The sequence below is a fragment of the Malurus melanocephalus genome, unplaced genomic scaffold (genome assembly GCF_030028575.1).
Source record: "Malurus melanocephalus ecotype Western Australia unplaced genomic scaffold, MMel_1.1 scaffold_90, whole genome shotgun sequence".
In the NCBI taxonomy this organism is placed as follows: Eukaryota; Metazoa; Chordata; class Aves; order Passeriformes; family Maluridae; genus Malurus; species Malurus melanocephalus.
In genome coordinates, this window is record NW_026623322.1 from 515192 (window position 1) to 537449 (window position 22258).

The window sequence follows — 22258 nt, forward strand, 5'->3', positions numbered from 1 at the left end:
TAAACTTTCCAAAGTTGATTTAAGCACAGTTGTAAAGCTAATTCCCTAGAAAGTTATTCTGCCCACTTTTCAGTTGTTATTCAACACCCAGTAGCTGACAGGAACATTTAATTTTATTTACCATTTTGGGTGAAATTACAAAGATGTAGGAGATTAAACAAACCAGCGTCCAGTCTCAGGCTTGTCCTCAGCTTGCAACTTAAGACACAGTTGCTYCACCTCCAATGGATCTTTTCTCTGAATCTTTTCTTCCACCTTCAATGGATTTTTTCTTCAATTTCTCTRTGTTTTGTCTGTTCAGACTGCAAAGCTGTGACAGCAGGTGCTGATTTTTACCCTGTGTTTGCACTGTCTCCAGTATCATGTCATCATAACTGTGCCAGGAAAATTCATATCCTGATGGAGTATAAATAAAGAGCTGTGATCACAGCCCTGAAATAAGCCAACTCCACACAACAGTTTGGTGACTTGGGACATYAAACCTCCACATCCTAAGGCAGAAAAAATGAAGATCTACATTTGTTTATGCTCCCAACAGGCAACTTTTGTATATTTTTAGTTTATTCAGAGAATTTCTGTCAATCAGACAGCAAAAAGTGCTCCTATGGTCAAAGCTGAGCCAATGAGAAATGGTGGTAATGCCTCTGTGATAACATATTTAAGAGGAAGGAAATAAAAAGTTATTGCACAGATATAATTGCAGRGAAGAGCAGAGTGAGAACATGTGAAAGGAACAACCCTGCAGATTACCAAGGTCTGTGCAGGAGGAAGAGGAGGAGGAGGTGTTCCATGTGCTGGAGCCAAGATTCCTCTGCAGATCATGGTGCAGACCATGGAGAGGCAGCTGTGTCCCTGCAGCCCAAGGATGTCCAGGGGGATCCACCTGCAGCCCATGGAGGAGACACATGCCAGAAAGGAGGCTGTGACCCTATGGGAGGCCCAGGCTGGAACAGAGTGCTGGGAGGGATCTGCAGATCTGTGGAGCGAGAAGCCCGTGCTAGAGAGGGTTTTCTGCTGGGACTTGTGATCCCATGGGGGACCCACGCTGAAGCAGCCTGTCCTTGAAGGACTGCACTTCATGGAAGAGTGACCCTTGCTGTAGCAGGTTTTGGAGAACTGATTGTTCTCCACCTTGCCCATGGGATGGGCTCTCATGGGAAAAGTTCACAGAGCACTGTCTCCCCTGGGAAGAACCCTACGCTGGAGGAGAACAACTCTCCCTGAGCAGCAGAAACAACATGCAATGAACTGACCTGACACCCATTCCCTGTTTCCCTCTGCCACTGAGGATGAGGAGGTAGAGCTGAGAAGGAGTGAAGGGTGGGGTGAAGATGGCTTTAAGGTCTTATATGACTTCTCACTGTCTTGCTCTGATTTAGTCAGTAATAAATTAATATCTCTAATTCGATCCTGTTTTGCACGTAACGGTATTTGGTGAGTGATCTCTTCTGGTCCTTATCTCCACTCATGGATTTTCATTATCTTTTCACTCCCCTGTCCTGTTGCACAGGGGAGTTTTAGAGTGGCATTGGAGGGTGTCTGGCACCCAACCAGAGTCAGCCCACTGCAGTTGTACATTTTCTTCTTTCTGTCTGTCAAATGGCAGAAGAAAACTGTCAGCAGTAAGATGCAGCTGACATTTCTATTAAAAATCCAGATGCAGGCTTCCAAAATGTTTTGGCATGAAAATAGCATGTGGGTTTTGGTCTTTTATTTTGTTTTTGTTTTGTTTTCTTTAAAAAAAAAGATCATTTCATATCACAAAATTGCTTACAACACAGTATTAGTGGGATTTTAAATGCAAGTGTCATTTTAAAGGACTAGACTCTACAAAGGTTCAACTTATACGAAGGCTATATTTGTTCATGGCATACAAATAAATCTTGCAATGGTTGAAACATCATGCTTTCACAAATAYTGGAACTCTGGCAGCAAAACTGTCTCGAGTACTTACACAGACAAACCACATTCATTTGGATAGAGMTTTTCTTTACTACAAATTCTCCACAGTGCCTAAAGATGGCAACTCTTGCCTACTGTGACAATATCACAAGGTGAAACACTGCTAGGGGGAGGTTTGCATACTTTCAGCARTATCAAGATGGTTTAGCTTGCACAATAAAATATTTGGTGATAAAAGCGACAGTAAAATCTTTCAAATGTAAATTCATAAAAAAWTTTATAAGTTCCCAGAACTGAAGCAAGAGAAAAGAAACTTAACCAGAACAAGACAATAATACCCAAGTAAAGTGATATCCTAGGAAGATGAGTGAATGGAATGACATTGCAATGCCAGGATGAAATTATCTCAGTATGATTGTTCTAAATATACATGAAATCCTGCAAAATCAGTTCTTAAAAAAAACCAAAAACAAGATATTCAGAAATTTTAATGTCCCAAGAAATCCTCTCTGCATGATTTAATCTAAGTACATAACTATGTGACAAATTTTAGAAATAAATTTACTGCCTCAGTTTAGAAAAAATTTGAAAGAGTTTTGCTCAAAATAGAAAACAGTGCAAAATTGCTCATAACAGAAAACAGTGCAAAGAGCAAAGAGAAGGCATCCTAGTGGAGAAAAGAATGTTAACGTTCATTTGATAAGAATTCAGTGCGGTGTGGAGTAAAGCATAAATCTTTGACTACAGTGTTATACTTGGGAATGACACARTAAAATGCCCTGTGAATAAATAGAGCATAAAGTTTGTGCTTGGAGCTGTGACCTGGGCATTACTGCTGGACAGAGACATGTGGTCACCACAGTGGGCAGCTCTCACAGGGAGCTGATCCCAGTCCCTGGCTGGGGCACTTTCCACGCCATGGTTTCACAGTGCTCGGGAGAGCAGCTCCTGACACAGCCCTGAGCAGCAGATGATGTCAAGCAGAGCTGAATCAGTTAGCATATACTTCTTTCTTCAGTACCCCAACCAATTAATAGGTCTTATTTTCCTCCTTTCATTATTATACTTTGGCTGTGTAAAGTATACAGATGGCACAAAGCTCCTACTTCTGGGCCCAGGGCTGGACAAAGTCCTTACCTGAAAAACTGAAGACTTCCAGCAGCTTTGGCTAGGCTGGAAATGCTATTTTTTTCTATGCTGCTATTCCATTGCTACCAGAATGGTATCATTTTTTGTTCTGTGCACAATAGCCATATCAATAGAGAATGAAATGTTTCTCTGGTTCCTCATGTGGAGGAACCTCTGTTTTCTCATGAAACAGCAGAGAAACAGAGTATGCACGTCTTTATTGGAAAAGGGTGATATTTTTATTACCTATGGAGGGACCTCCAATTGACTCAGAGGTCCTTAAGAGTGCTCAAAACCCTTAGGATGAATTTGTGGTTGTATTACAATCCATTCACAGACTAATAAATTTAATGCCTTTCCTACTGCAGTCTCCCATAGAGAGGGAGAAAAAAAAAACCATTGTTTTGTGCAACAAAGAGCAACTTCTTCCTTCATTATCAGTCGTAAATGGTTAAACATTTTATATTATTTGTGTTACAAATAATTGCTATGAGAAAATATCTACTTAAATGATGTAATGTAGTTCTCTTAGAGCACTCATCTGCAATTTCTACTACATAAACTGCATCTCTGCTTTTGTTTTGTTCTTCTTCTTCCAGTTTTCCACAATTAAAAGTTTTATAATAACTTTAATAATATATAATATATATTAACTTTTACAATATATAATAACTTTAATAAAACAATTAAAAGTTTTATAATAATTTGTACCTGTCTTAGTAATTTCTTTGTTTATATACCCCCACCCTAACTCACATACTCTGCTTCCCCCTGCTAGATCCACAATTCATTCCTTTAGATAAGGGAAAATATCTATTTCTGTGCACAGTATTCCGAGAAGTCACTGTGTTACTACTCCTCTTAAGTAAAACACACAGTTCCCACTTAGTGAGTACTTTTGTTCTGAGACTTTGATGTGTACATACTGAGCATAGATGGAAAATGAGTCAACGCTCCAGACAGACGCATTCCTTTCTGGATGTAATATTGCTGTTTGAAATTCAAACCTTACCAGATTCCTCCAAGAGCTGTGTAATGAAGATTACAATTAATTAGCTTTTTTTTTTTTTTCATTTTCTATCACCGTCTACTCTACCAAGTGAACAATTATCCAGTATCTCAGTATTTTCTGGGGAAGAAAAAGCCTCAAATAAATCATCACTGCTTGGATTCACGGACATAAGAGTGTCTGCTCAAGAGAAAATCCTGAATTAATATATAACTACATACCACTGCCATCTACTGAATGTAGAATATGCTGAAAGTACTCATGCATACCTTCTTGCTCTGAGAGCAGAGTTTACCAGGCTTCCCATTACCCTGTCCAATGGGAGMTCTTTCAGTTCCCACAATACAAAGTGTAGTCTAGAGCTTATGGGTTACACACAGAGTGCAATTAAGAATTCATAATTAATCACTTGGTCAATTTATCTTCTCCAAGAGCAGACATAAACAGTATTCTAATCTCTTTGTATTATTTGCTGTCCATACACATTTTATTTGGCATTACAACTTTAYTTATAAAGAATATTTGGAAGGCACATTGTGATATATGATTGTACCTCATTAGTCAGSTCCTAAAATACTAGTTCTGCTCCCATGTCTAATAAATGCTTCCATGTTTAATCATTTKTCCAGGCTTGAAACAGTGCTTCTAAGGATACTTAAACCAAAGACTTAACATTTACTTTCCTTGGTATCCATTCCAGTAATATGTTTCTGATGTGAGCAYGGGAAATAATACTTTTAAAATGCAGATTAATTGATATTTCTTCAAATTCTCCCAGCTTTAGTTATGAACACAATATCTGGTCTTGTAYATATAAAATTGTTACTTTTTATTCTGGAACATTCACCAGGACRGAACTTGAGTAGTGAGGTGGGCTGTGACATCAGGCAGTTTGGAGGTACAATGGAACGACCCCAAAGAGAAAGCCTARCAGGGTCTGCTTTCACAATGGTTGATGAAGTTTACTGTGTCAATCACCACTGTCAAGAGTATTACATTTAAAAAGTCAGTGTRGTTTTTAACTGTGCTGAAGATGGGCGTAAAATGAAGCACTTGCTTCCAAAATCACAGTCTGGCATTTAGTCACCATTTCTATTTTTGTCCTTTCTTCGCTCCAGTGTCAACCATTCATTCTTATCCCAGAATGTCTCCTCACGTCTGTCCCATCTCTCTTACTCACYCTTGTCTTATCTACATCAGCTGCTCCCTTAAACCCAGGAGGATTAATATCTTCAGGGAATTCAGGAGTGTAACTGCAATCAATTTGGTTCTAGCAAAATTGCAGTACTGCAAATACTGAACATTTTTTAAAATGTACAAATTGTTGTACAAAGGGATTCCTAAAACTGACAGCAAAAACAGWCAAGGACACCTACAAACAGTAGTAAAATGTGAAAATGAGCTCATTAAAAATACAAAGAGCAAAGGCATACAGCTTTCCTAATTTGGCATGCTTCATTTTTGTCAGTAGATATGTATGTTTGTATGTCCTCATGAAATTTGTTTGATGGATTAACATCTGCCCACTACAGATATGAATTGATTTGAAGAATTTCAAATTTCTCATTACTCACCTTTTGCTTGGAGTGGAACATTCATAATTTCTTTTAGGATGTCTAAAAATAGTCTTGAAATTTAATTTGAACTGCTACCTTTTTACAGTGACCAGAGTCAAATTCCACTCTCACTGATGGTTGTGTACTGTCTCTCACCCATCAACACCCCATTCATGTAATTGAAAGAGACTTATGGAAGGCATTTTGTACCCAAACAGTTTTCAGCTGTGTTGTTATTGCAGAAACCTTCAGGTGGACACCAAGAAAACAGATGGCTAATGTGAGGCACTTAATTTCAATTGGATTTATAGAATTTATTTGAGCAATGGGGCAGTAAACTTTAGCAGCACTGTTATAAATAGTATGGAAGATTCTGTACATACTATAATAGAAATAGTAACGCAAAAGATGTGACATGGACCTTTCTTCAAGAAAAAAGGGATACTCATTTATCTCTAATAACTGATAAACAGGCAAGACAAGTCTTACATTAACTAGGCACGTTCCATTTCTTTGAAAAAGGTTATGAACAAGATTCTTGGAYGTGTTGACTGAAATAGCAAATAGGTGGATTTAATAAATCCAGCAGGTTTCAGCCAAATTATTCTAAGTGYGAAATACCAATTTTAATTCAAAATAACTATTTCAGTTATGATTTATTCTCTATTATTATTGACCCTATTGGGTCATGGCCTATGAACAGCTAAGAGGGATAATTTCTCTTAAATCCCTTCTACTACCTCTCTCCGGGGTCCTTCTGATTAAATGCTACATTTTACCTAAAAACAATGTAAACTTGTAAATGCTGAATCAAAACATCTTTTTAAACCTTTAGAAGAAATAAATTTATTTGCTACAGTGTTTTATTCCTAACTCCCCCATTCTCAGCTTACTGMAAATCACTAAATAGAGTCAGTTTCTGAATGAATTCCATTTACTCAGTACTAGTTTACAAAGGAGTACATGGGATTAGAAATTGAATGTTTCAAGCTCCTTGCCATATTCCTGGCAAATCTGTTAAGTAGCATCCTACTGAATCAGCTAGTTTTGAAGAAAAAAGTGTCCATTATCCAGACCCTTTTTGGATGTTTTAGACTGTAAAACATCATTGTTTTTATGAAAAGCAAATGAACTTTGGTGTACAGCATGAGACAGGTAACTTTTAAACCAGTCCATTTTTTTTCAAGTTTCTCTTTCTGAAGYACCAGAGCCACAATTGTGCTGCTGTCTCAGAAGGCGTTATGTKCTCATTTCTATTCTAAATTTATATTCTAAATTTGTGCTCATTTGTATTCTATATTTTCCTCACTGCTGCAGTTTTCTCTCCATTCATCTGTGGCAGAAAATGAATGAAGTAATTTTTGAGGAAGCAAGACCTTTAGTTTTGCAATCATTGTACCTCTCTATTAAACATCACAGGACATAGTGAGAGCAGATTGCCCTGGCCAAGGATCCTGGGCCATTGCAGCTAATATCAKGGCACTCTTGCCAGAACAGTCCATGCCAAGCACAACCTATGGGAAACCTGCCTTCTTTCAGGCAAGAGGAGGGAGGTGAAGTGACACAAAATCCTGTGAGACAAACTTTTGTTTTAGTTGAAATCAGTTTTTCAACCAAAAYTTTCACAAAATCAAACCACTAAGAATAAACAAAGCAAACATATACTAATTTTGCCTGTCTTTGCTCTTTTTCATTTTATTATGCTGCTAATCAGAAAGAATACAGAAATTCTTTCCTTCATAACTTGACTTTCTGATTTGAACTCCAAGGACCATCTCTCAGATACCACAACTATTCATGTACTCTCAGTTTTCCACTCTCTGTTATCAACATCACCATATCATTTCAGAGCAAAGCCACCTGTGACAGGGCAAGGGTGGAGACTAGAAAATGCCTCCAGACGTAAGAGAACAGAAGTAGGAGAAACAGACAGAGAAGCATTTGGTGTTCATCTTGTATCATCTGGAGCACCTTCAATGGATACAAGGCACATTCCTGCCTTTTCCCACACCTAGGTTAATCCTTCGGAAGCTATGGAGGAGAACYATTTTGAACCAAGTCCCTTCAGTAGTCTTAGAAGCAGAAAAGGATGACTTTGAMCCAGGGGAGGATGATACAGATCTGTTCCCATCCATGGTAAGGGCACGGACAGACACTTCCCCCACTCATCCCTGTCCCTGCCCTATTCTTGCCAAGCCATTGCCCTTTGCCTTCTCCCCTCCCTCGTGCTCTGYTTGGCCTCCACACCTTGTCTGGACTCAGCTGAGCTGTGAGTGGGAACAGAGAGTGACAGGAATAGTYAGCCATGGTTGCTATGAAGACAACGAACGGCACGAGCAGTAATTCCAGGGAGGCTTTCCCACCTCAGCAGAGCAATGACTATTTACGGCCTGAAAGGGCTTGCCAGCCTCGAGTTCAGCATCCTCTTAAGGGCAACAGATTATCCCTAGAGTTGGCTCCTCCAAGACTGGGCACTGAACTGTGGGAAGGACATAACCTGAGGCTGGAGGGAGCTTACTCACTCAAGCAACAGAAGAAACATTTAATCACTTCTGAAGTGTCAGGATGGGTGGACAGGGAACGTGGAGGATGGTTTTGYCTGCTGTGAACTATTCAAGTTTTTCAGCACTGGGAATATCATGTTCCTCCTCTTCCCCTCAAACTTTGATTTTTCTTTGCTTAATTTGCCATTTGTGAAGGAAATGTCATTGCTCGCTAAGTGCTTAGACACTGTAACTTACACATGTTCATTTCTCAGAAAAAGAAATCACAGCTTAATGTTGGGTAAAAGACTACTGTAATGGTATTATCATCATCATCATGAACTCAAAGAAACTGAGCCCTAGCTGCAGCATGAATGCAGAAACCAGCACCTATCTAAATCAGAATATTTCCCACAGTATCTTCCAAGTATGTCCAGAAATACRATACTAAACAATTTCCCTATGCTGTTCCTTTGTAATGTCATCTGTTACATGCTGTACAAAGTCATTCATCATCCAGACAGAATTTGTACAAATATATGTCAGTCTGTAAATTGGCTGTAGATGTTTCCAAACGTTTTTCTTTCTGTCACTTGTCTACCAATATTTCACTTTGTCACTAGTACTATGTGAAGGATCTTAGCCAGRTAATAGAAATGCACTTCAATTGCACATGTGAAGCTTTCTCCCAAAACCATCCGGTTCTTTCTGAATGTAAGATTGTCAGTCAGATCCAGGTAATTTAATTTTCGTTGTAGCTAAAAATTCCGTTTTAGGTTTTCAGGTGATAGTGTCCTGCTTCTGATAGTTTCCTAACTTTTGTAAAGCCTTCATGATTAAACATGCTTTTTGCTTTTATTTTTTAGCAGAGAATTTTAAAATACTAAATGAAGCATTTAGTAGTGTAATGGTGAGATTAAAAAACTGTTGTCTTCTTTTATTCATAAAAGTGAAAATCATCTCTTATATGTTCCTTGCAAGAAAAAAAAAACTCTATGAAGTTAAAAGCTTTCCAAACTATAATTTCCCAAGGGGATATTCATAAACAAATGTCTTTGAGCTGGGGCACAGGTCTAATTCTGAGACTGAAAGAGTCGTAATGCAAGATTACAATAAAGGGAGGAAAATACATCTATATCTTTATGTATCGCTTTGAAACCTGTCAAAAACCACTGTCTAAGTTCCAATTTCCATGGTTTGTCACAGAAACCATGGTTTAAATGTCAAATTTTGGAATAAAAACAAGCACAACTAAGGAAATTCATTCTCTTTAGAGTCTTAGCTTATGTTTACAGTAATAAACTGCAAAGTGGTTGTATAGAAGCCGCGCTCTGGATTCCCAGCTGGTATAATTTTCTAGGAGCTGGTGTACTCTCAAATAACACATTTTTGAGGACTGAAAAACACTAGAAGGAGAGTTTGCCCTGATTCTGTTCTTGATTTCAACAGGAGCAAAACCAGGTCCTCAATCTGTGTGTAATTCACATGATCTACTTAGCTAAACAATTAAGTCACAGCTCTGACATCTGATATTTATTTTAAGTTCTTTGAGCCAGATTCTCTTCTCTGAGCCAACCCTTTTTTCTGTTCTGGTGGCACAAAGGCTATAACAACCATGGATTTTCCCAGCTGGAGAATCTCCCAGCATGAATAAGTCTTTACCTGTCTGGCAAAATCAGCTTTCATGTCATTTCCTTCTCTATTGCACCCTGTGAATCTTCATCATACTCTTATGCAAAAGAGTAAATTACYATGCCTAGGCTACAGCCCTCGTTACCACTCTTCAGATATTCTTAGCCTGTATAGTTGCCTCTTCAAATTAAACCTGTAAGGTTTATTTTAAATAATCCTTAGGGTATTGCAACTGAAGTAAAGGTATAGCCTGCTCTGATGCTCCATCTGTGGTGYTTCAGAAGACATAAAATTGAGGATCCTTCCCAGGTGTGTCACCAATGAGACCCCCTGAGAAGCTCTGAACCCATGAACTCAGGGTCACTTCTATCTGTGCAGGACATTCATAATAATTAAATCACAGTGCAAGGTCATCCCTAAAGAAAAGAGCTTCAATCCAAGCATGCAAACATCTTAAACCCCTGTATCCACGCCAAGGGAGCAGAGGCTGTGCAAAAGGATAACCTGAAGATAGGTTCAATTGAAAAATTCCCCTCAATCCAAAGAGAGTATTTGCCAGCCATTGCCTGAGTGGGAAACTTTATGGTTAATGGGTGCTCCTTCTACATTATTGTAGGTGATGCATCCCGCAAAAAGAAATTTCAGTGAGACTAGTTTAATGGAGGTGAAAAAAAATCAGGTTGTGCTTATTTGAGTTCACTTTAGCCAAGGATGCAGTGTGGAATTGATCTGCTGGGAAATGTGACTGCCCACACCGGGACTGCCTCCTGTGTGTGCTGTGTGAAACAGCAGAACAATGACAAGCCATCGTGAAGGGACCACCAAATCCTCAAACTTCACCCATATTTTGGATAAGTTCACTGTCAAGGAATTACTCACCAATCTGACTCCAATCTCAAGATTATGAACTCACATCATAATCCCTTATGCCTGGGTTCTTTTTTGATGAACTAAAATCTGAAGCTTTCCACAAGATGTGCTGGTACGTAATGTACGTAATGCTCGTACCCAGTGTCACAAACAGATATTTTCACATTGTGGACTTTGTCTTGGATAGCTGAAGAGTCAATCATTTCAGGAGAAACTGGAAACTGATAGCAAACAGGTTTACCAAACAGAAAAAAAAAAAATAAAACATGGAAAATGTGGTTTCTAAGAGAAAAATAGGAAATTACATGTCTGCTTGGGCATCCCACTTATTTTATTGCATCCCCTTCAGCTACCACATAGTTGCGCCCCAATTTTTTGAGAATTCTATTTTAAGGTGTGAGTTTCAACAAACACTTAAAATGTTCACTAAAAAGCTTCCTACCATGTTTGTTTTCCAAACACAATATAGTGGTCAAAAAAAGTTGGCTCACAGCTTCATGTACWGAGATCGTTGGCCAAGGAAATGAGTCAACTTGGGAGGTAAACAACATCAAAGAGAGCAACATTCAGAATGCAGCAGCCTCTTCTGATCCAACGCTTTTTAATCAGCCACTTTCCAATAATTCATTAAGGCCTGAACAAAGAGATTGAAACATTGGCTTCTCCTAGGGCGTCAGCCAAGCGTAATGAAATTATTACAGGATATATTTACAAGGTTGGATATCTTGAACTCAGCTGTAATTATGTTTATTAGTAATTCTTCAATAGCTGCTCAGAAAGCATATTTGTAATAGTTAATCCTTGCCTGTGGAGACCCTTATATTAGCTTGGCAAAAGAACATTAAGAAGCATGGATTTCTTTTTTTACCTCGCAGCAAATCCCTTCTTCCATCAGAAAATGCTGTGGGATCAAGAAATAAGCCAAACATAGTGTATGTGGCTACTTTTCTGCTATTACTATTAGCAATCACTCTAGAAAACAGTCAAAATTGGAATGTATAAAGAACTTTACATATTCTGTTAAATTTTCATTTTAAATATACAAATTTATTTAGCAACTATATTTTGAATTTTGAGACTCTGGAACAGCACCACACACATATGGATAACCACTATACGCATACCTCACATTTTTCTTTTCTCCTGTGTCAGAGATGTGAACATGGAAAACATATTTATTTTGAAAATTAAAGAAAATCTCTTTAAACTATTACAGAACTRATGTATGAGTTACGTAAAAGAGCCCTTTTTTAAAAAATTAAGAAAATGTAAATAGGAAAGCATATCACTCAAACAATTCAAATGAGAAAATGTAGRGTGTTATGAAACCCTTCCTATTTTGAATACTAAGCGTGAATATGTAATYCTCCCTTTCCAAGAGGAAAGATGTATTATAATACTAATTGTTTATTAAACTTACAGAAGGATAATTCATTGAAAATAATGAGACACATAGGAAAGATTGGTCAAACTGTTCAACACATTATTTACTGAAGCTGTCTTTTCCTATTCATACGCTTATTCTTCTGTAACAGAAAGCAACTTCCATTAATTCATCCATCAGCTACTTGAAATCACTAAACTATAAAGGGAGATATTTCAGATTAATCCAGAGATCCCAAATTACATCTGGAAAGTTATTGGAGGAGACTGACTGAAGGCAAAACCACTCTTAGAATAAGATACAGAGACTACACATTGATAAATACGAAAAGGAAATTCTCTTCTTGCAATTCTGCAGGACTCTATGCAAAGTACTCTGTTTTAGCTATCATGGCTGCTAATAAATGTAGATGCTGGAATATTTGCATAAATTAAACACAGGAACAGCTGCAATACATCAAAAGCAGTATATGAACTAGTTGAATCGACTGAATGAAAATTGATGACATGTGCTTAACTGCATACAAGCCAAACTCAGCACTGACAAACACAGGCAAACTCTATTGGTGTGAAAGGAAATAGAATCGAGTTTGACAGAGCTTAATTAGACCCTGCTCTTTTTTCCAAATATGAATAGGCTCCAGGTTGATTGGTCTGCAAATGGTAATGTTAAACTGTACTTTACATTTCCTGCTTATTTTAGAAATGTTTCTATTTCTTTCCAAATTAGAGCAGATACAGAGCTATCACAAATGGATTMATAACTCACTGTTTCTCCATTCTAAATCCTTTATTCTAAACTACTACTTTAAAGGTTCCTAGTGATCATAGGTCAGGTTTACACTCAGGTTACAATCATTTTACCCTATCACAGTTACATAAGGAGACTTCTTATAAATTATAACTAAGATCAAAATATTTTATTTGACTGTTATACATAAATGAATCAAAGGTAGTGAGGTACTTCTGCATACTAATATTGGAGGTTTTATCTTTAAGGATCACAGGCAGGTGTAAAACACAGGCAAACACACATTTCAGAAGGCCAAAAGGTGCGGAACGGAAAACTGATTTTGTGATTGAACTGACCTTAAATAAAAAAGCAGAAAACACTTTCTGTATCTTGAGACTACACAAGTTTAACATCTCTCTGATTCTTTTAATGYCACTTTCACTGTTAYAATATYCTGGTATTCTGAGATASAGTGTAACTGCAGAGAAAATTACAYCCTTAATACCTGAGAGGTTTTCTATTCGTTCCCAGATAACAGTTAACTTGTTTGTAATACTTAAATCTCCAGATTTTCTCCTTTTTTCACTCCTTCTTCTGACAGAAAAGGAACAGTCATCCCAGCCAAAAGTAAAGAAGGAGAAGAAAGGCTTTTCTTGATGTGCTACTCAGCTCTGGGACAGGGAATATCCACATAAATGTATACCTTGGATTTATTTCAAGGATTGAAAGCCCTGACTGCATCTTATATAAGGGATCCTCCATATTCCCATGCAGCTGAATCACATATCCACACATGGAGAGACTCCACCATGGAGATAATGGAGAGTCAMCCTGTCCATGAGAACTAGAACTGAGTGTAAATTTGCTGTACCTTTGCCAGTCTTATCCACACARATTATAGATCTTGTACTAATCCCTTTTCTGAAAGAATGAAAATTGCCTGATATCTGGAAAAGTGACATGTTACTGAATAAAGGGGAAAATCTGTATGTGTTGACTTCACATACAAACTTGGCATTTGATCATATGATAATGGGAAGCTCAAATTGTGGTACCTTCCTAAATTACTACTGACCAACAGGTCCATTCAAACATTAGGCTCATAGTATCAAATGAGAGCAATTAGTCTTCTGTAGATTGTCTTCTGACCCAGAAGATTTCCCTGGAAACCACAAGAAATCCTCATAATAGTATGTTTTGGCCATAACTCTTTTTTTTTTTCTGTGTCAAAGATAAATTCAGAAAATCTTTCTCCTAAATGTCCTAAACTTAAATGTCWGTGACAACAGAGAAGTCTCTCATGTGTTAAGCATGCTATGTCACTAAGAAACAAAGAAGTAATTACTCTATCATGATTAAAGTAATAACTTCACAGCTATCTTCTTACTTACTTTAATCCAATGGGATTTAGGGTTTTACTAATCCAGGGCATATATCCACTTCTGCCACATATACTGACAAGGATTCATTTTCTAACACTTCATTTCAAAGGTTCTTACTACTGAAACACACCATAAATAGAAAAGGTTAAGGAAAAAAAAAGTTTCTGACTGTTTTCCAGTTGGATTTTATTTTGCTTTTCACTTATTTTACAGGCTTGAGAGAAAAAGGAGAAAATAATTTGAGTAGCAAAACCTTAATTAGATTTGTGCTATGTYACTCAGGAAACTGTCTAAAATTTGCCAGGAACATGACAACAATTGCTTTACTGATGTAACTTTAGATGTTTTTCTTTAAGACAAAGACAGAGATTTCAAATCATGTAGTAAGATAACATGTACTAAATTGAAATTGAACCAATTCACTTGAATTGAGAAAGATTTAATAGCATTTTTAAAAAACCAACCGGAAACTTACCAAAAAAAAAGACTAAATATTCTTAATATTGTAAATTGTGCTTTTACYATGAGCAATTTTTGCTTGACTACATACATTTTAACTCTATGTTTAAAAACAAAKTATTAGGATCAGAAAGTAGCCATAATTTGTAACTCCAAGCAGTATTTTTAATACAGATGTTAAAGCCTGTATTAAAMAAATACATATTTATGCACTGTTTTGGTAAAATCAGTGGACCACTGCACATCAATGATTTCTTGCAGAGCAGACATAACAGAGCATAGGATAATATAAAAATGGCCAAAAATCAATAATTTGCTTGTATCTTTCGTGTGTTAAACCTTGTTTATAACCTAAAGGATTGTGCCCTCAGTATGTAATCAATAGTCAATTAAATCCCTCACTAGAGCAACTGGTTTCCAATTGACCGACATTAGAAACCCACAAAACTTGAGTAAATAGCCTGTAGGACTTCCACAAAAGTAGTAGCCTCTAATTCACAAGTGACAAAATGAAGCAGTCATCCTTGAATTGAATGGAAAAGCCTAACCAACAACCATCAAAACCAAGCATAAGCAACAAATGACCTTTTTTTGKTTTTCAGTACAATATCATCTGAATGTGTGTACTGAAAAAGATATTTACCATGACTATTAAAGTGTATTTATTTGTTATGTTTTAAAACAAGTCTTACAAATTATTAATATATGGTGACATGTACTAGATAAACCTACAAAAATTTTAGTCCTCTAGATAGCAGATGTTAATAAGGGGGATATTTCCCCCTTCCTATAAACCACTTTGAGGTCACTTTCTGTGAGAATAAAATTATCCCAATGCAGACAGTGGCCTTACACATGGAAGGCATGGAACCAGTCACCCCTTTCTCCCTGCAGCCTTTCAGTGGCTTTTTCTGTAGATGGTGAATCCTTCTCAGTGATTATKAAGTCTGGCTTACAGCTTTCCACAGTGACTACTACTATGCAACTACTGTTATGCTGTGTTAAGCGTTTTGGAAAATAAAAGCTTTTATAACTCACTTTTGTAACTTTTAAGCCATATGTGGGTCTGAAATATCACATTCTCATGCAAATTGCCCTCAAATCCTGTTAGTTAAAAGAGGAGTCTGTGTGCCCATGTGTAGGGATGTATATCTACATCTCTTTTAAAATCCTTCTCCCTGTGGATTTATTTATTTAAAAATATTTRTTTTTAAATACACTTATTTAAAAAGCAGCAGCATCTCCATACATGAAGCAGTGTATTTTCAAGGTTAAGGGCTATCTATCAATCAATAAATGTATTACAAAGCCTTACACCTGTGCACTGCCATTCTCCCACCTCTCAGAGGCTTTCCCTGGCAGACTAACACCTGAAATAACAAACCATTAGCACAGAGATCTGCCATTCTTTCTTGATAGAAAAATCAAATTGTGCCTAATGTGAAGAAAAAAAACACACAAAACATGTCAGCTCTTCAGTTTGCTCACAGGCTCAGGGCCAAGCTAGACTAATACAAAATGCATGCTGCTCCTGAATTACAGATGGTAATGCACAYAGATCTACTTTGAAACAAAACTTCTGTTTTCTTTGTTATTCACTTCCCCGCATATTGGAGGAGTCCTGGTGTACTTCAGACCCAGTCCTGGTGTAATACAGTAAAAATCCTTACATTCACTTTTCTGGGGCCAGAACTGCACACATTAGTAATTGTGTGTCTTATCATGCTAATTACAAGTTTCATAAAAATGCGAAGTAGGACTAAAACAAAACTCGGAATATTTCCTCGTACTGATTGAAGCAATAGCTCAACAGAGAAGCTTTTCCATATGCTGACATCCTATCTTGCTSCTGGGACAGCACAGTGCACTCTGAAATATTCTGCAGCTCAATGAGGCTTCTCCCTTCTTGTGCTAAGGCAGCACAACATCTCAGACATCGAGTGTCCTTTGCTGGGATTAAYAGGAGTGAGAGCAAAGCCCCTTGGAGATCACTTCATTTGAAGGACTACTCTGATGTACTTCTTTATATTTTCAGTCTCCGTGTATGTAACAATTACATTCCATCTTTGCTCACTCCTTCATCAGCTCTCTTGGTCCATGGGCATGACATTCTCCACCATGATATGGAAGCCTTCTGGCTTATCCTACATTTCAGATGCCTTTTGTTCAGTGGCCTGGCTCTGCTGTCTGGCAGCTGTTTGTCAAACACAGAGTATTGCTGTTAAAAGGATATTGCACAATACACCTGAAAACCCAAGCAGGCAAGGAAAGTAGCAGGGATGTGACTGGTTATGAAGGCATTGTGACCATGATCAATCCAAGCACTGTGTACAACTGAAGGAATATACAATCTCTGCAACATTTGGGACATCCTTTCATCAAAGGAAGTGAAAATCTATCCTGCCCGCTGGTATTTTTTGGGTGGAACTGACACCTAACCATGGTTCAAGCAGAGATAATGGTTATTTCCACTGCACTCACTGGCATTGTTCATATTTCTGCCTCACAGCCCCTCTGATCCTGTCTCAGTAACCACTGGCCCAGGAAGCACATTGCCCTATGGAATCTTGACTCCTTCCAGCATCCAAGCCCAAGGACATTGCCATATAGATTTTCTGCTGAGAGGAATAATATTTCATAATTCATTACATTTGCCAATCTATGAGAATATATTTTCTTTTAACCACTAGATCTGAAACATTCAAATTTAGAATTTATTTCTATACCATGTCCACCACATTGAAAAGAAAGAAAAACAAGTCACTTACCCATCTGGATTATGGATTATATTAAGCTTTCAAAAGCCAATTGTGTTTACCTGGTTTTGTTTCAGAAAAGCCTACCAACCAACTTGACTGTAAAAATAATTGTTTCAAAAATATCAGTTATAGAACCGGGAATGATTACTATATATCAGAAGAACTTATTTGGATTTTTTTTTAATGGAACAGCTATTCTTCTTTGAAACCAATTTCATCCACCATTTTACTAATTTCTAAGGTAATGTTTGTTTTGGTCAACGTGATTTTGGAGCATGTCATTTTTATGGACTCTCATCTTCTTTTAAGTGTCCTGATTGCCCAGCAATTCTTGTTAACACAATATGATAAGAAAAGAAATAAAATAAAAGACTAGCTTATTAACAGGAATAATAATTGGATGAGGCTTAAGTATTACAAAGTACTCTGTGTTATGTCATACCATACATTTTAATTTCCTAGAGACAAAGTTTACATTCCTCARTGGTCTCCTTTTTTTTATTCCAGGTCTGTAATTACATTCACTAAAGTAGCTTTGTATCAGGCACAGCAGGTCTTGGAGAATTAGGGACTTCCAGCTGTAACTATCACTATATTTACAGGAGATCCTTTTAAGTGAGGAAAAAGAACAAAACATTTCTTATGCCTCACATAGGATACATAATTTAGCCATAAACTAAAATAAACCTCAAACATGTCTTTCAAATCTAATTCATGGTTAAACTAGCACTGYGTCATAGGACAACCTACAGTTCTCTGGTGCTAATGTGTAGGAAATTTTGGCATAAAATTGAACTCATAAGTGCAACCTTAAAGTTTAAATATTTTGAGGGCAAAATTCWCTTCTCTGATATGTTATTCTAAATCTGAAGTAGATATGCTCAGGAGGCTAATTTGAACATACTCATAAACTGAGAGCAATATTTATCTTCATTCCTTCATGCTTGAAAAATAACTACTCAAAATGTTTTAAAAGATCTTGTTGGTCTCCCAGGACAAAAGGGAAATTTCAGCCCCCTAACCCTTGTAAGTTTAGATAGCTCCATTCTGCACTGGRGTGGGCAATATGTAAGAAAAGAAAAGTCAATGCAGATTTCTTTTTTATTTCTCAAGATTTCTTTAAATCTAATTACATGGAAGCTATTTTGGTTTTGAGGAAAGTGTTTGGATAAATGTAACAAAGAAAATCTAAGAAGAATGACAAACTATTCTAGTTCCTCTGACGTGATCCAAAAATAACCTGAAGCTGAATCTTCTTTTTGTGAAAATACATGTTTTCTTCACAAAAAAAAGCTGACCACAGTTATGCATCAGAAGTAGAGGATAGATATAAAAAAGATTACCCATTGAAGAGCTTTCATCACTAAGCTTAAAGAACTTTAAGACACTTAGTGGAAAAAGAAAATAAAATCACACTCAAGGATAGAAACTCCATGGAAATCAGGCAAGTAAAGGATGTTATGACAGAAATTTTAATCCCACTGGATGTAATAATTCAAAGGAACAACTTGTATTTTTAGTGACATCCTACCAGAAATCCTAGAAAAKATGAAGATTGCATTTTGGTTACTTAGAATTTCTTCTGAAGGTACACTACAAGTGAGTGCTCACTCTCATTTATCAGGTCACCAAGAAAAACAGGGACAGATCTGTGTGGGATAAGACTTCTGAACATGTAGGAATAAAAGAGTTAAGACAGCTAAAGTGATGGTGAAACTGGTATCTCTGTTGCATATGCGAGTGTCCTTCTGGGTACTGCAAGAACCATGACACAAATTTTCTTATGGTTAAGAAACACATGACACAGAATATAACCCTGATTATTAAAGGGGAAGAAAGACAAAAAGGGTCCTGTCCAGGCAGGTCACAGCATCTCACTGTTCCAACACAGCAGTGCAGGTTTGAGCTCCCACTCTATTTCAGTCATGCCCCTTTGCTCTGTGACAAAATCACATGAAGCAGAYCACAACTCATTTCCATGGCTTAGGTCCAGCCCAGGACTTGTCTGTGAACCACCTGCAAGCCACATCCAGATGGGGTGTCACAGACCAAAACCACTCTTGCTTTCGTATCCTTTTTATGCATCTATAACTGAGTGGTGCATGTACAATGTCTGACAGATTAGTGTTTCATTCTTCTCTTTCCTGCCTCATCAAAGACAAGTCTGTGCTTTTCCATTGTGTTCTGAGCTAAATGAGCAGGACACCATCAATCTAAGGAGGAGGTCCCATCCCCTCTCAAACCTCTCCCCTGGACATGTGCTGTAGCTACTTGCCCTGTGCTGCTCCTAGAATTCACCCAGTGGTACTCCAGGTTGGTTTTCTCACTATACAAACAATTAATCAAGCCCCTAAATGAAGTAAAAGAAAGGTGAGTGTGCCAGTGCAGATCAGTGAATGGTTAGACTAAAGCTGGAGAGAGTTCTTAGAGTAAGGGAATGAGAGAACAGGAGGGGAAGCACATTTCAGTCCTCCTGCTATTCAACTCACTGATATTACAGAGTAGCATCCTCAGAAAACAAAGAGAAAACACACACAAATGATTCATCTTGGATTCTCTGTTCTCTATTCAGCATTACTACGGATGTTTTTTGTTTCAAACAAAAGAAGTAATTAGCTCCTCAATTGTCTTTTAAATCAGACACTAGGGATTGATTTCCAGCAGCTACAGACAATCAAAATACATAACTCCAGCTTCCAGTGCTTGGCTGAATACTCAACTGAATGCAACAACTTTCCCRTCTGGGAAGAAGATAAACCATTCTGGTTTATCAGGTACTATCTGCTGGAGTAAAAAGCTGCCATTAATGTACTGCTGACAGGAGTTATAAAAAAAGAGTTAATTATTTGCAAGGAAAGCCTTGTCACAGTTCTCTATCCAAAAAAAAAAAAGAAGTGCACACCATCATGACAGGTACTAATTTGTATCCTTGGTGTTGGTAACAAWAAATGAGATGAATATGAAAATGTGACTTATTTAAACTGTGGATCTGTTTTTTTCTAGGCTGGAGAGAAATCCACCTTTGTGGCTGCCCATAGGACACTGCACTTGTGCCAGGGACAACTGAAGAGTTTATCTAAGTATGCTCAGCTGTTCCTTTAGTGTACAACATAGCTACTAAAAGTAACAACTAAMAGAAAACAAAATCTTACTGTATGTAATACTGATGGATTCAAGAAAATTCCCCACCAAAGTTATATAAATACTATGAAATATTTACACTTTCTATAGTTAAATAGAATTATTTAGTTAAGAGCGAACATCTCAAATGGAAAATAATGATGTCCACACCAGAATTTTTCCTCAAGCCACCTGATACTAGTACWTAYTGCAATAATCRCTGAAAAGTATAAATCTGAGAGCARTGCTYAWATTTATAATATTCTATCTTCCATTGCYTTGAAAAGAAGAACCTTCATGTATTTTGCCTTGAAAAGACCATTTTACAGTTTTTTCTTGGGCTGAGGTTTTGCSCACAGCATAAAAAGAGTTCAAGGCACAATAAGTTAACACTTATGACCAGTCATGCTGATAACCAGCAGCATCTTTTCCAGTCAGCACACAGAGCTGTGGCAATCTGGTTTGGGCCACCAGAGACTTTACAGTCTGAAAAAGCAAGAATATCTGGAAGTTCACTGGGACTACACAACCCCTTATTGATGTACAAYTCAACACCTGGATCAGACTACACTGAGAAGCTTCCAAGGCCAGAGCATTGACTACTTTTTGATTGTTATATTTTAGCTCAGTTTCTTTAGAATGTGCAGCAACCTCCCTGCACAAGKGCCTGCCCTACCAATCACTTATTCACCTATCAACTTCTGAATTTGTCACTCAGCTTCAAGTTTTTCCAAAATGGAGCTTAATTTCATTTAAAACAGACTACTRAAGAGAAAAGTCTACCAGTGAGACTTGGGAAGGGCTTCATGTCAACTTCACCAGTTACCAGACATCAGCCACAAGGGCGCTCTCCAGGGACACAAATCCCTAAGAAACCGAACTTCCTTGGTTTCCTTCAGTTTGATTTTCTCTCCAGCAAGGTCTCTGGCAGGCAACAAGAGCAAATTATTAGTGGGCTACAGCCAAGGACAGTCACTAGATTCTCCTTTTTGCTAAACTGTAAAAGAAGTTTACCATCCTAACCCACACCAACCCCTCAGGCAGCTCCACTCCAGTAGGAAATGKTTTTTGCATGGCTCTGCATCAAACCTAGCAGTGTCATCCTCCTGGCCAAGGAGGTGTGAGTATCACCAGGCAGCTGTGCTTGGCCCCGAACTGTCCCTGCTGTCACTGCCAGGCMTGGCCCGTGCCAGAGCTGGAGATGGCTCCCTGCCCCAGTCTAAGCATCCTCCGAAAGGTGAAATAAGCCCTAYGAGCAGCACAGGCTGGATCTTCTGCACCTGCTCTGCAAAACTAGACAAGAGCATCACACGGGAACCAGCAAAGTTGAAGTTTAAAGGAGTACGACCAGACAGCTGACATTCTTGATCCTTTGTCCTAATTTTGGGGATAAACGGGGCTTCCCCAGTGCTGCACTGCAGTATAGAGAAGTTGGAAGGCTCGCTCTGGGAGGCTGTAGAGCAATGGTGGCGGCAGCTGACCTCCCGGTCGAGGGTGCCGAAGCCCCAGTGACCCTCTCCTCCCTTCTGTCCCGGATACCCCCACAGCTGCAGCCGGGAGCAGGGCTGGGCTGTGCTGCCCTCAGCGGGGCTCCGACTCCCCAAAGGCAGATCCCCCGCGTGGCTGCCCCGGGGCGACGGGAGAGCATCCCCAACCCGCTCCCCGCTTCCCGCTCCCTCCCGCAGCGGGATGCGCCGGCCGAGGAGCCGTCGGGCTCGGCTGGAGGTGGCGGCAGGGACGGGATCCGGAGGGGGCTGCAGCCCGGGCCCCTAGCGCGGCTCTTACCTCCGTGCCGGGCGGCGGCGAAGAGCCGCGGGGGTGGCGGGGCGGCGGCGGCGGGGG

The 22258-nt window shown here is 38.5% G+C and overlaps 1 protein-coding gene across 1 annotated transcript in view; it reads right to left on the reverse strand.

Annotated features, from left to right (window-relative positions):
* Positions 1-22258, reverse strand: part of ALKAL1 (ALK and LTK ligand 1) — a 35856-nt gene that overhangs the window by 13300 nt on the left and 298 nt on the right. Inside the window, exon 1 of the mRNA XM_057368305.1 lies at positions 22202-22258. This exon is cut by the window's right edge and continues 298 nt beyond it. Coding sequence (XP_057224288.1) covers positions 22202-22258 — 57 coding nt within the window. The remainder of the gene's footprint in view (positions 1-22201) is intronic.